The sequence below is a fragment of the Pristis pectinata genome, chromosome 25 (assembly GCF_009764475.1).
Source record: "Pristis pectinata isolate sPriPec2 chromosome 25, sPriPec2.1.pri, whole genome shotgun sequence".
NCBI classification, from domain to species: domain Eukaryota; kingdom Metazoa; phylum Chordata; class Chondrichthyes; order Rhinopristiformes; family Pristidae; genus Pristis; species Pristis pectinata.
In genome coordinates, this window is record NC_067429.1 from 10463290 (window position 1) to 10476971 (window position 13682).

Below are 13682 nucleotides of genomic sequence, written 5' to 3' on the forward strand. Positions count from 1 at the left end.
AAATGGACAGGCACCTTAGTGTAGCGGTTGGCGTAATGCTTTACAGCGCCAGAGACCTGGGTTCAAATCCGGCCACTGTCTGTATGGAATTTGTACATTCTCCCCTTGACTGCATGGGTTTCCTCTGGGTGCTCTGGTTTCCTCCCATATTCCAAAGACGTACGGATTAGGAAGTTGTGGGCGTGCTATGTTGGCGCTGGAAGCGTGACGACACTTGCGGACTGTCCCCAGAACACTCTACGCAAAAAGATGCATTTCACTGTGTGTTTTGATGTACATGTGACTAATAAAGATATCTTATCTTATCTTAACTCAATACAATAGCGAGGAAGGATGTTATCTCAGAGAAATCTGATGTGAAATCTGTGTGGGCAGGAGCTCAGAAACACCATGGGGCAGAAAGCATTGGTGGGGAGGTTTATGTAGACCCCAAATAGTAGTGGCGGGGTAGGTAATGGCGTTAAACATGATATTAGAGATGTATGTGGTAAGAGTACCACAGTAATTATGGGTGACTTCAATGTACATTTAGATTAGGGAAAACAAATCAGCAATAATACTGTGGAGCAGGACTTCCTGGAGTGGGTTTGTGATGGCCTTTTGGTTGAGGATCCATCAAGAGAACAGACCACCCCATGTTGAATCTTGTGTGTCGAGAAACAATGAATAAAGATTCTTGTACCATGTACCTTGGCTAAGTGCAGTCATTTAGAATTCTTCATTCTTCATTCTTTGGACAACACACATGAATGATAGAGAAATGGGGAGCTATGTGGGAGGGAAGGGTTAGATAGATCTTAGAGCAGGATAAAATGTCGGCACAACATTGTGGGCTGAAGAGCCTGTGCTGTGGTATAGTGTTCTATGTTCTATGCTAAAGTGGGGAGTATGAGGGTTGATTCCAGGGTGACACAATGATGCAGCCAATGGAAATCCACTGTACTGAGTTCACCTCACTTCACTTCACAGTTCCAGCGTACTGAGTTCACTGCTGACATTGGATGGTGCCTTTGCAATGTTAGTTGGCCATTGTAATTTGCCTGTAGTGTAGGTGGGTGTTAGAATTGATGGGAATGTGGGGAGAATAGGTTACAGGGAAAATTACTGGAGGAATTGGATTGCTCTGTGGGCCAGCACAGATTCAATGGGTCAAATGGACTCCTTCTAAGTCAAAAGGAAATATGGAATAGTATGGAATACAAGGGTCCTGAATCTTAATGAATGAAACTATTAGGTAGGTGTTGACTAAGATTAATGAATGTTACATGAAGAGTCGGAAGTGGACCAGCATTGACAAAGACTTAAAAGAGTACATGGATGAACATTAACAATCATTGATTCCGGCCTGGCACAAAAATAAAACAGAAAAAGTGGCTCAACCATGGCTCTTTCTGAGGAGATTATGGATAGTCGTAGATGCAAGGAGGAGATACATCAATTGGCCAGAAAAGGTAGCAAATCTGAGCAATGGGGAGCAGTTTAGAATTCAGCAAAGGAGGACAATGGGAAATAGAGTACGACAGTAAGCTTTCAGAGAACATAATACCTGACTGTAAAAGCTTCTCTAGGTATAATAGAGATAAAGATTAGTGAAACCAAATGTAGGTCTCTTGCAGTCAGAAACAGGGGAAACTATCACTGGGATCAAAGAAAAGACATCAATTAGAGACATACTTTTGTTCTATCTTCACAAAGGAGGGATGCAAATAACCTCCCACAAATCGTCACAGAAATGTGAGAGGGAGGAACTAAGTGAAATCAGTATTAGTGGTGAAATGGTGTCAGGGAAGCGGAAGGGGTTAAAGACAGGTAAATCCCCAGGGCCTGGTAGTCTGCACCCCAGTGTCGTTCAGCAAGTGGCCCTTAGAAAAAGTGAATGAATTGGTGGTCATTTTTCAACATTCTTTCGACTCTGGAACTCTAACCCTGGGATACTTGTGTCCTACTTCTGGCTTCTTGAGCATCTCTGGCTTTAACCACTGCACCACTGGCAGCCGCACCTTCAGCTGCCAAGACCCTGAACTCCAGAATTTCCTTGATCTCTCTTCACCTCTCCTTTTACATTACCTACGCTAATGTCTCTTCATGTAAATTTTGTTTAACACCGTTCTTGTGAAGCGGCTTAGAACAATCTATTAAGTTCAACACACTGCATGAATATGCTGTTCAGACTGAGGCAGTTAGGAAAGATATAGAAAACATTTGTCATCTGACCTGAGGCTATTTTACCAAACTAACAATACTACGTAAAACATGTAAACCTCCAACCTTTGCAATGAATTCAAAGAGTTGTTTTAAAATCACAATGCATGAACCAGACCCGTACGGTGAAAGTTGAGTGTACAATGGAGGGGTGTTGCGCACAGTGCCATCTAGTTCGATGGAGATTGGGACATTGACCTCTGCACAAACAGAGCAGAAACATTTACAGTGGGGGGCAGTCAGCAATGCAATAACTAGAACCAGCAATTCCCTCGTCATTTCACTGACCATTTAGTTCATGGGTATTATTTTCAATTTCATCTGATCGGACATCAATCTATGAATTGATTATCAATCCAGGCAGCAGAAACACTCGCACTGAGTACTACCATCAGACTGGCACTGGTGGACATATCATAGGTCCCACCCCACCATTAAGAGAATCAAAGCCTCTGTCCTCAGAGCCAACCATTTCCTAGCTACTAACTCCATCCTGCCATTCCTTCGCAACTATTGAACGGATGAAGGGTCTCAACCCAAAACATCAACTGTCCATTTCCCTCTACAGATACTGCCTGACCCACTGACTTCCTCTAGCAGTTTGTTTTGTGCTCCAGATTCCAGCATCTGCAGTCGTTTGTCTCTCTGAATATACAATAATTTGGAAAATGACCCCATCCCATTGTGATTTTACCATCTCTCTGCAATGGGTAATCCAGAACTGCCCCATCCCAACTCACAATCTGGTCTTCTATTTAATTGCTGCTGTTCTGAGTTTTGCTTCCCAACAATTCCTGTGTGATGTGTGCTATACAAATGCAAGTTGGTTATTTTGTGCAGCTGGTTCAATCAAAATAGAAGTGCTAATGACAAGCTGTTCCACCACAGCTGCTCGGTAACCTTCTGGTCCCGAGAGCTTAACATCTTCAATATAATCAACACTCTGTAAAAAAATATAGAGCATAAGAACTGTGACTTGGGGCAGTGCCACTCAAATTCAACAAAAAGGATCCATTGTTCCCTTTAAAAGCTTTGATCTTACATATCTACCGCATCTTTTATTTTTTTCAGACAGGGTCAGCATTTATTGCCCACCTTCTAACGGTGGTGGTGGTGGTGAGACCAACTGGAAGGTTGGTGTGAAGGTTTGCAGCAACCAAGTCGTTTCCTGGGAGTACATTTCTGAGGGCAGTTAAGAGGCAAGGGTCTGGAGATGCAGGTGAGGTAAGGGTGGCATTCATCCTTTCCGATAGATACTTGAGGTAGCTCTGTTTTTATGGTGTAAGAACAAAAGAAATAGAAGCAGGAATAGGCCATTCAGCCCCTCACACTTCTCCAGCAATGATTGCTCTTTTACCTCAGCACCACTTTCCTGCACTAACCCCATATCCTTGAATAATCTAAAACCTATAGATCTCTGACTCGAATGTACTCAACAGCTGAGGATCTTGATAGAGAATGCTAATGGCGTATTACCGTCTGTGTGAAGAAATTTCTTCTCATCTCAGTCCCGAATGCTCTCATTTTGAGACTGTGACCCCTGGTTTGAGACACCTCTGCCAGAGGAACGATCATCCCTGCATCTACCCGGCCAAGCCCTGGAAGATTTTTGGCACATTTCAATCAGATTGCCGCCCATTCTTTTAAACTCCTAAGAATATATGTGGAATGGTTTCATGGTCACATTATGGTTTAGTTCCAAATTATTTAATTAACTAAATTTAAATTCTTTAGCTGTTGTGGTGGGATTTGCACTCAGCATCGTTAGCCCTCACCTTTGTATTCCAACTCATTAAAGTAACCACTATTCTATCCAATGTAATTTGCCAATATATCCAGGTCTGAAGCCAACATAATCAAGGACCTCTCCCACTGCAGGTCATTCTCTCTTCTTGCTCCTCCTACTGGGCAAAACGGTAGCGTAGCAGTTAGCGCAACGCTATTACAGCGCCAGCGATCAGGGTTTGATTCCCGCTGTCTGTAAGGAGTTTGTACATTCTCCCGTGTCTGCGTGGGTTTCCTCCCACATTGCAAAGACATACAGGTAGATTAATTTGGGTTTAAAATGGGCGGCGTGGACTTGTTGGGCCGGAAGGGCCTGTTACCACGCTGTAAATAAAATTTTAAAAAAAGGTTCAAAAGCTTGAGAGCACGTACCACCAGGCTCAAAGACAGCTTCTATCCACTGTTATCAGACTCTTGAACGGAACTCTCATATGCTAAAACGTGAACTCTTGGTCTCCCAATCTACCTTGATGTGGCCCTTGCACTTTATTTGGCACAATTTGTCTGGATGGCACGCAGAGAAAAGCTTTTCACTGTATCTCGGTACATGTGACAGTAATAAACCACTATCAGTTCTCTTGACCACTGTACCTTAACATTCCAGATGGCCAATTACTGCAATCTCTGATGTGGTGGGATACCAGATTCCCCTTTGGAATCAGTGTTCCTAAGCAACTCAAACCCACACGACTGTGGTCCATTACTCCAAAAAGTGTTCTGTCCATGTTACCACAAGAAGACGCCAAACTTCGCTTTGTTGTTTACTTCAGTGCATTCGTTATTTTATTTTTTATAAATTGTTAATGAATTGATCTGGATTCACAAACACATCAATAATTGAAGGACATTGAGACAGATGTGGTAACTGTAATTATCCAGAGCAGGTCCTGCACTCATGCAGCAGCCACCCAGGGTTACGTTTGACACAATCAGCCTTTGTCCACCTCCTCTCCCGTAGGTTCTCAGTTCTCACCCAGTAAGTTTCCTCTGTGCAGGACCCCAAACAAAGAGGGTCAGTAGGCTTTCCCCACAGTAAGCCCAACACCTACATGCACTTTCCAGCTGTCATGAAGCTTTAGCTGTTCACCCACCTGTATCACCCCCATCGTTGCTCTCCCCCACCCCCCTCACCAACTCTACTGGCCCAGAGATACTGAGATCAATGGTAATACTATTTGAACTTTTGGACCAAGAATGGGACCTTCTGCTCTTTTTAGCTTTTAGGGGAAGAGGGAGTGGCATCAGGCTTAGAGAATCTTCAACAGGAATATTAAAGTACGACTAAACCACAAAGACGCAGCAATTCGCTCATGAAAGAAAATTCCTGGGGTTTGAAAGCGAGCTTCCAGAGACACACACAGAGACTGGGGCTTTGATCAGTTCACTGTTTTCTACAAAATGCCTTGAATTGTCAGCTGTCTATGGACACAGTCGCAGGACAGTCAATGAAATGTGAATTGTGTCGAACGAAACAATGTACGGGCAAGATGGGCTTCTGTCGCTCTGCAGCCACACATGCGCCAGGAGATCGGAGTTGCTCAGCCTTTTGCCAACCATCTTGGTCGGGCTCGAGATCTGAAGTTTGCCCTGTTTCATCTGACGAGGGCGAGGTCTCCTCAAGGGTTTTGCAGAGCTGGGCCTTGCTGCAGGTTCAGACACCTATCTCGACTTAAACCAGCAATTTAAGTCAGACACAGGAGGGGAAATCAGATCGGAGAGGGAACCCCAGCCTGCTCACTCCGCAGGGCACACAGATCTCCATTTACTTATTACTCAAACCAAGCAGATAACCTCACACCTATTTCTACCATCAAGCTCATGTATGCAGACATACCAGAGGTCCCAAAGGATGATTTTAAATATATTGATTTGTAGAACATTCCTTATAAGAATATATTACACTCCCTGGACAGCTGAAATATACACATATTTACAGGATGCTTTGCAATATGTCATCTGAATGTTCATTGAAATATAAATAAAAATTGCTTTAAAAATGTAGCAGAGGCAGGGAGGTGATTGACAGGAGCTCAGGGGTCTATCCGGAAGGCCAGCAGCTTCTCCGAGTGCATGTTGTTCAACGTGCGGAGGTCCGGCAGTTTCAGGAGCAACTTGGTGAAGCGCGAGGCCTCGCTGGGGTGATTCTTCATGATCAATGCTCTTAGCACTCGGATCAACGTCTCCTGAAGCTGCTCCACCGAGTTAATGTTTTCGATTCCGGAACGATCTGTGAGGCAGAGAGAGAGAGAGAGAGGAGAGAGAGAGAGAGAGAGAGAGAGAGAAGAGAGAGAGAAGAGAGAGAGGAGAGAGAGAGAGAGAGAGAGAGAGAGAGAGAGAGAGAGAGAGAGAGAGAGAGAGAGAGAGAGAGAGTAAAGTCAACCGAAACAACCTCCAAAGCAGTTGATTGAAAATTACTCCACTCACTCTGCACACAGGCTCAGGAGTCATTGGGACTTGACGAGCTTGTGTGAGGATACTACAGATTAGAACTCCCCTCCCCTGATAGCAGCTAATTATTCATCAATATCTCCTGACAGGGTGTCAACAAACCATGTGTTAAATCGCTGAATTATGAAGTGGGTGTAACAACAGTCATGTTTTTGATATTCTCTGGGTTCAGGTGTATGCCAGATGTCAAGGAATTCCCTGTCCACATCTGCCTCAAAGCTATTGTTGGAAGCACTGGATGCCCAAACATGTGCACAGGGCTTTCCTGGAAGACCCTGGGGTATAGCACACCCAGGCTTTAAACAACTGCCCATTTAAGGTAGAGTTAAGGAGGAATTTCTTCTCTCAGAGGGTCACGAATCATTGTATTTCTCCACCCCAGAAATGAGAGGAGACAGCATCACTGAAAATAATTAAGGACGCAAGAGACTTTTGGAGCCAGAGTCAAAGGTTACAGGGATCGGGGGGGGGAAAGTGGCTCCATGGCCAAGGTCCGATCAGCCTCGCCCACTCTTGCTCCTGCTACTTCTGCTCAAACACTGTGCGACTGAGCTGCACATGTCGCTTTTGACTCCTGCAGGAGATGAGCAGCAGCACTGCAGTTATATTACCAGACGAGCAGGCCAGCTACCTGCATTATTGATCCATTGATAGTAGTTCAAATCTCACAACAGTGGGTAGATTTAAAGTGATTTTAAATTTTATTGCATTTACTAATATTGAAAGGGCAGCTCGTATCAGGACTGTTGTATAAACCTGACTGGTTCATTACTGTACCTTCAAAAGGAAGTCTGTCATCTTTACCTGATCTGGTCAATGCGTGACTCCAGACCCAAGCAATGTGGTCGAATCTTACATACCTCTCAAAACGGCCCAGGAAACTAGAGCTGGACAATAAAGCTCCTATATCCCATGAATGGTTTAAAGGTATTAAGTTGGCACAGTGGCACAGGCAGTACAGCTGCTGCCTCACAGCTCCAGTGACCCAGGTTCAATGCTGACCTCTGGTGCTGTGCGGAGACTTCAACTTCTCCCTGCGACCGTATGGATTTCCCCTAGGAGTTCCCGTTTCATCCCACATCCCAAAAGGTGTGCAGATTGGTAGGTTAATTGGCCACTATAAATTGCCCCTAGTGCATGGATGAAGGGTAGAATCTGCAGGGATTGAATGGAAAGAGAGGAGAATAAAATGGGTTGGTGTAAATGGGTTCTCGATGGAGGACGTGGTCTCTTGGGCTGAAGGGCTGTTTCTGTGCTGCATCACTCTACAACTAGGTCACTAGGGTGCTTTATAACTGGTTTGAGTGCCCACACTACAAGCGAGGCAAGAACAGCCTGGAGGAGTTGGAGAGTGAATGTTCTACAACCTGACCGAGTCCTTACCTGCAGAGACCAGCACGACGGCCGTGAACAGGCCCAGCTCCTCCTCACTGAGGTGCAGGGAGCTCAGCTTCTCGCTGAAGTCGAACATGGAGTTCAGCAGGTCTCCCATTCCCATTACCCGCAGCTCCTCGATGGAGTACGTGGTTCCGCTGACGAAAGTCACCGTCTGCTCCTTCATGTTGAACAGCGATGCAAACCGCACCATCAGCACCTGCCACACACGAAGTCAAAGCCATCAGATGCCATTTCTTTTCAGAAGTGGGCTTCTCCTGCCCTTGGGTGAGGACACCACGAGGGCACATCATCTAGGAGTTAAAGTTAGCTAAAACTCAGCTGATAGTGTTCCTGCATCTTAATCAGAAAATCCCTGGTTCGAGACCAACTCCAGGAACCTAAACACAAAAATCCAGCCTGACATTCAGTGCAGTGTCATCTTGGAGATGCTATTTTTTTTAAACGAGGCATTAAACCAAAGCCACACTTCACCTCTTAGGTGGATATAAAAGAAGGAATCCATTTGAAGAAGAGTTGGGGAATTCTTCCCAGTGCATAGGCCGATATTTGTCTCTCAGTTCACACTACTAGAATGGTTAATTGGTTGTAATCATTTTATTTTTTTTATAGGATCTTGCACTGTGTGCAAATTGACTGCTGTGTGTCCATATGACAATAGCCCCACGTGGCTGTGAGGCACTTTCGTATGTTGAAGGCGGTATAATAATGAAAATCATGTTCTTTATTAATTTTCTTTTAGTTCTTTACTTTGAATAATTACTCCCATTCCTTATTCCCCCCTCCCCCACTGCTGTTTCACTCTGGTCAGAGTGGACAGGAGGCAACATCCTGGCTTTCCTGTCAACTGTGTTACCCTCCCTCCTGTAGTCCCAGTCCATGTATTCTAAGTGTTGCCTGTCCGTAGCAGCTGCAGATAAGATGCAGAGTCAGCTGTCAATCACATCCAAGGCTCTGCTTTGCCCTGTGTTTACCGCATACAAGCACAGAAAGTGCAGAATCAGAAAAAGCCCAAACCCTACAGTGGGTTGAATAACACTTCAAACAAAAGAATTAACTGTTTCAATTAAAACTTCAACTCAAAGGATTGAAGTGTTTAAAATCTGAGAGTGCAAGCAGGAATGACTTATTCCCCTCGATAGAGAGCTCAGTAATTGGGCTGTGTAAATTTAAGACAATTGGTAGAACAATTCGAGGGTAGTTGACGAAAAGGAATTTCACTCAACTCGTAATCAGAACCCAGAAATTGGTGCCCCAATGGATGGTGGCAGAAGATACTCAATTCACATTCAAGAGAAACCTGGATAACAACCATAAGAGATGTAACTAAGGACCAAGAAATCAGATTAACTCAAGTATTTGGCATATACATGATGGGCTGAATGGTCTCTTTCTATTCCATAAAGGTCTATAATTCTGGCAATTCCAAGAGGGCAGAGATGAGTGGACTTTAAAAACTCACGCAGCTAAACTTCACTCTACAGACTAAGTGTAGCTAAATTTGCCTTGAAGTCTGTTGAACAAGTTAATTAACGTTCACTCTTCTCCTGGTTTAAGATTAATCTTAACTTCACTCAGAGAGGCAGCCAAATTCTACTCTGGGTTTGACATGGATAGATAACTTTTCACATTTGTACCATAACTAGATCCCATTACTCAATACCAGTACTCACCTCAAAGGTGCCAGCTTTCAGCAAAGTGACCTGGTCATGTTGGGATAGGTCCTTGAATCCAGGAATAAGTTTTGCAAACTCCACTACTTCTCTGACAGCTGGTGTGAAGCTCAAGGAAAAATCCTCCCAGATCTGTTGCACTGATCTGTTGCCATCTACGTGTGGCTGTGTGTTTATTGGGCAAGCCTGCAGAGGGAAAGAGGGGCAAGTGTGACAATGCCTGATTGCCCAACCGAGGAAGGCGACCAACAAACAACAACTCTGCTCTGTGGTCAAGCTGAAAGGAGGTGAGCTTACAGCAAAGTAACCATAATGACTCAATTCAATTCCTTTCCTCCGAGCTGTGTGTCTTTTTAGTTGGTTGGTTGACAACACACAAATATTGGGAAATGGCCTGCCTTTGGGAAATTCAGAGAAGTAAGACCCACTCCCACAAAGTCACATTATTCATGAATGATGAGTAAAATGGTGGCTGAGGTCCTATAGCACCCTTAGAGATCATTAAGAGTTCCTTGTGTCATTCAAATATCTTTAGAATCTCCCTGTAGGCTTATGATTTAATACCAATAACAAAATTGTGCTAATTGTGCAGTCACTTCAAGACATTTTATCAATTTCAATATTTAAAGATTACCGAATAATTTTAAATCGAAATAATTGCTAATTTTAAATTCTTTTGTTTAAAACCAAACCACCTTCCCACTTCAGAAAAGTCAATATTCTACCTGATAAATGTTATTGGTTTGCAAGAAGGCAAAAGTAATCTGTTCCTTGCAGCAACAGCACCGAATCATGATTTCCAAAGACTTCATATTCTCTACAGTTTGAACCAAGAATGAACTGACTAAAGTAACATATTATTAAACAGAGCTTCTGAAATACTATAACGTCCCTTTCATATTCATCCAATTAATAAAAATTTGAAGTGATTGTCACAAAGACCATCTCCATAGGAGGAACGGTAAAAAAAAATGACAACAGGTAAAGATAAACAATACTTTGATTTGTAAAGCAGATCTACTTCTGGGCAATTATCTTGATCAGGGAGGAGTGAAATGGGATTCAGTATCAAAAATTAGACTTCTTGAAATATTTCCAGAAAGGATGTTAAGTATTCTTGTGACAACATTTACTTCTTAAATATCATGCAGTGCAAACATGATACTTTGGTTATTTTTAGCAGGGAATGAAATAAAAAGATTTTCATTGCACAAGTCATTCTCTAAAAGAGGCTCTGTACTGTAGAAGAGTTCATTGAAGTGGACAACAGCAGTTGGATTACTGGAAAATTAGGAGGTTTCAGAGGAAAGGATTAAAGGACATGAGGTGATGCTGGTCTCTAAATGAGAGGCTGGGCTTGTTAATGAATTATTGCTGTCCTGTTGAAGTGCTGTTAAAATCCTACAGTACTTTCTGTTCTAGACCTATAGTTAAAAATAAATATCTAACAGTTATTTGTAATTTAGGTTTTAACATGCATTGCATCTCCATGGGAATATTAACTTTGCTTGATTTTTGTGTTTTGTTAGTATTTTAAAATGGAGAATCATTTATTATCCGCAAATATATTTAGTGTGTTCCTGAAGTAAAAACCAGTCAAATATCAATGTTTCATGAAACAGGCAATCCACTGGCCACTAACTTACCAGGATGACACTATTCTGTCCTTTCCATGGGCAGGTCCTGCCATTCCCAGTCTCCATCTCGCCACCGGCACTAATCAAATTTCTATTATGCAATTTGTGTCCATTGGGCTGATTCTGGTAATGTCCATTAATGTGGCCGCTGGGGAAGGAAGAAGGGTAACACATATTCTTCAGCCCACTACTTTTGTGGAAAATGTTGTTCTCTTGATGATAGATGGTGTTCACGCCATTGACATGGTACCCATTTAAGCAGCAGTTAGCATTATGGTTCATCAGCTCTGCATTGTGCTGGCAGGTTGGTGTTGGTTGCTTTAACTTGTCATGGGCATAGGTGAAGGTCTCTTTATGAGCCCGGGAAATGGAATAGATGACTTCTTCCATGGAGGCTTCAGTGCTGGGACAGTACAACTGCTGCGGGTTGCACTGCTGTTGGGAATGGAGACAGGGCGACGTGCGCTCCTGCTGCACTGGTTGCACAGGGACAGCCAGTGGAGGCTGGAGTTGCCAGCTTTGCTGCTGGGGCTGGAGTTCATTCTGCAGTTCCCCACTGAGCTGGTTGTTCACCATGTTATTCATGACACTCTGCATCTCTGCCAACATTCGCTGCTTCTCCCGCTTCGGAATGCGCCCAAAACGCACGGCTGCAAGAAAAATAAGGGGAGATAGGTTATGCAGGTGCTCTCTTCACTGTGTGATCACACTTGGCACCTCCGAAGCTCAAATTTAATCCGGTACTGTGCAGAACAAAGTGTCTCCCCTGGTCCACCATGTTGAACATTAGATACCATCTCACGGTGAACTACACTACTTTAAAAAAAGGAGAGAATCACGGAGATGTAGGGTGCATGTCAAACCACTGGAAGCAACAATGTGCATGAAAGTGGCTGTAGTGGCGGTTGGTTCTATGAAAGTCAAAATAACAAAATAAATACTTTGGTCACTCCTACCCCCAGGTTGCTTTCTTCATAGAATTGACAGAGAAATGGGAATTCCTGAGGTCTGTGGTGAGGAAGGGAGCAGGTCAAAAAGCAAAGAGGAATCCGCAAAATGAAATGATACAAAAATCTCAGGGGTTGTGGGAAGCATTCACGTGTCTGCATTAGGAACGTACTGGAGAAAGAGGAGGATTATTTGTTTTGGACTAAGTGTAAGTGTGAAGTGGTTTCAGCATTGATATCATGCACAAGGTTGTGTCTTATGAATCCAACCTGCAGGCTGAAGGAGTGAAAATATCTCTGCAGAGCAAAAAGGAGAAAAGGTATTTTAAGAAGTACAAGCAAGCAGACCATCTATCTCATTTGGCTTTCAGCTCTGCTAACCACATCAGCATTGGGTTTTACAGTGAGCAGAGTACTTGTTGGAAGTGGATTATTCAAATATTGGGAAAAGGAAAAAAAAATCTCTCATTTGTAAAGCACCTTTCACAAAATCAAATGTGCTTTACTGACAATTAAACTCTCTGAGGCTTAGTCACTACTGCTTGGTGAGTGGCAGTAACAATTTGACCACAGCAAGATGAAGATGCAACAAACAGGAGTGCATCAATCTCTGTTGAATGGATATTGGTTGAGGATACAAATGCTGGCCAGTAGGCCAAGAAAATTACCCCGATGTTCTTCAAGTGATGCTACTGGATCATCCACGTGGGGCAAAATAGGGCCAGGACTTACCACCTCGTCTGAAAGACTGCAACCCTGTCAATAAGTGTCAGCTTTGGATCCTGCAGCAAGGATTGAACCCACAGCATTCTGATTCAGGTAGCTATCACTGGCACTGAGCTATGGCTGACAGGGTGCAGCTTCTGTCTACACTGCCAGGAAGAGCCGAGGTACGCAAGTTTTGTACGGCATTGACATTTTCACTGCTGTACCTTTGGGCTCAAGAAGTTGTATAACCACAAAAGAGCCAAACAGGAAACAGTATTTATTTCTTTTATTAAGTACAATAAGTAATAAATCATAGTAATCAGAAAACTCACCATCCCTGGACATGCCAACAGCAAGGCACTTCTTAAAGCGGCATTGCTGGCAGCGATTCCTGTTGATTCGCATGATGGTGCAGTTCTCATTCTTGAGACACTTCTTATACTGGATGTTCTGTTGAATGCTTCTCCGGAAGAAGCCCTATAAGCCGGAAAGAACACTGACTGAGCATTCCCAGTGGTTTTGGTTTTTTTGTCCAGAATTCCAAACTATTTTATTTCTGTTTCCTCCAATAACAAGTTCCACTTTAATAAACAACTTGACTAATATTCTACTTGCTTAGAAATGGCAGTGCACATAAGCATGTAAACATGCATGTGGATTTGGATGCACTATACAAGCTACCCTTGTTTGTGTTTGGAAATATACTGTGTAAGTGGAGGTTTCCCATCCACATCCAATCAGCCAATCCTGTCCTTGGCTGACACCCCACATGAACATTGCTCAGAGTTGATTGGATTGCAAATAAGGCCATCGTCTTGGTCTCAGAAATCCCGAAGCTGATTGCATTGTCCTCCCCAGTGGAGACTGGCTACACCAGCGAATAAAAC

The 13682-nt window shown here is 43.4% G+C and overlaps 1 protein-coding gene across 2 annotated transcripts in view; it reads right to left on the reverse strand.

Moving 5' to 3' along the window:
* Positions 1-4740: 4740 nt before the first annotated feature.
* nr1d1 (nuclear receptor subfamily 1, group d, member 1) overlaps positions 4741-13682 on the reverse strand; it is a 38229-nt gene continuing 29287 nt past the window's right edge. For both annotated transcript variants that reach the window (XM_052038849.1, XM_052038848.1), the window contains 5 exons: positions 13128-13272; positions 11150-11790; positions 9504-9689; positions 7819-8029; positions 4741-6214 (listed from right to left, as the gene is read on the reverse strand). In XM_052038849.1, the coding sequence (XP_051894809.1) occupies positions 6018-6214; positions 7819-8029; positions 9504-9689; positions 11150-11790; positions 13128-13272 (1380 nt within the window). In that variant the 3' untranslated portion in view covers positions 4741-6017. The remainder of the gene's footprint in view (positions 6215-7818; positions 8030-9503; positions 9690-11149; positions 11791-13127; positions 13273-13682) is intronic.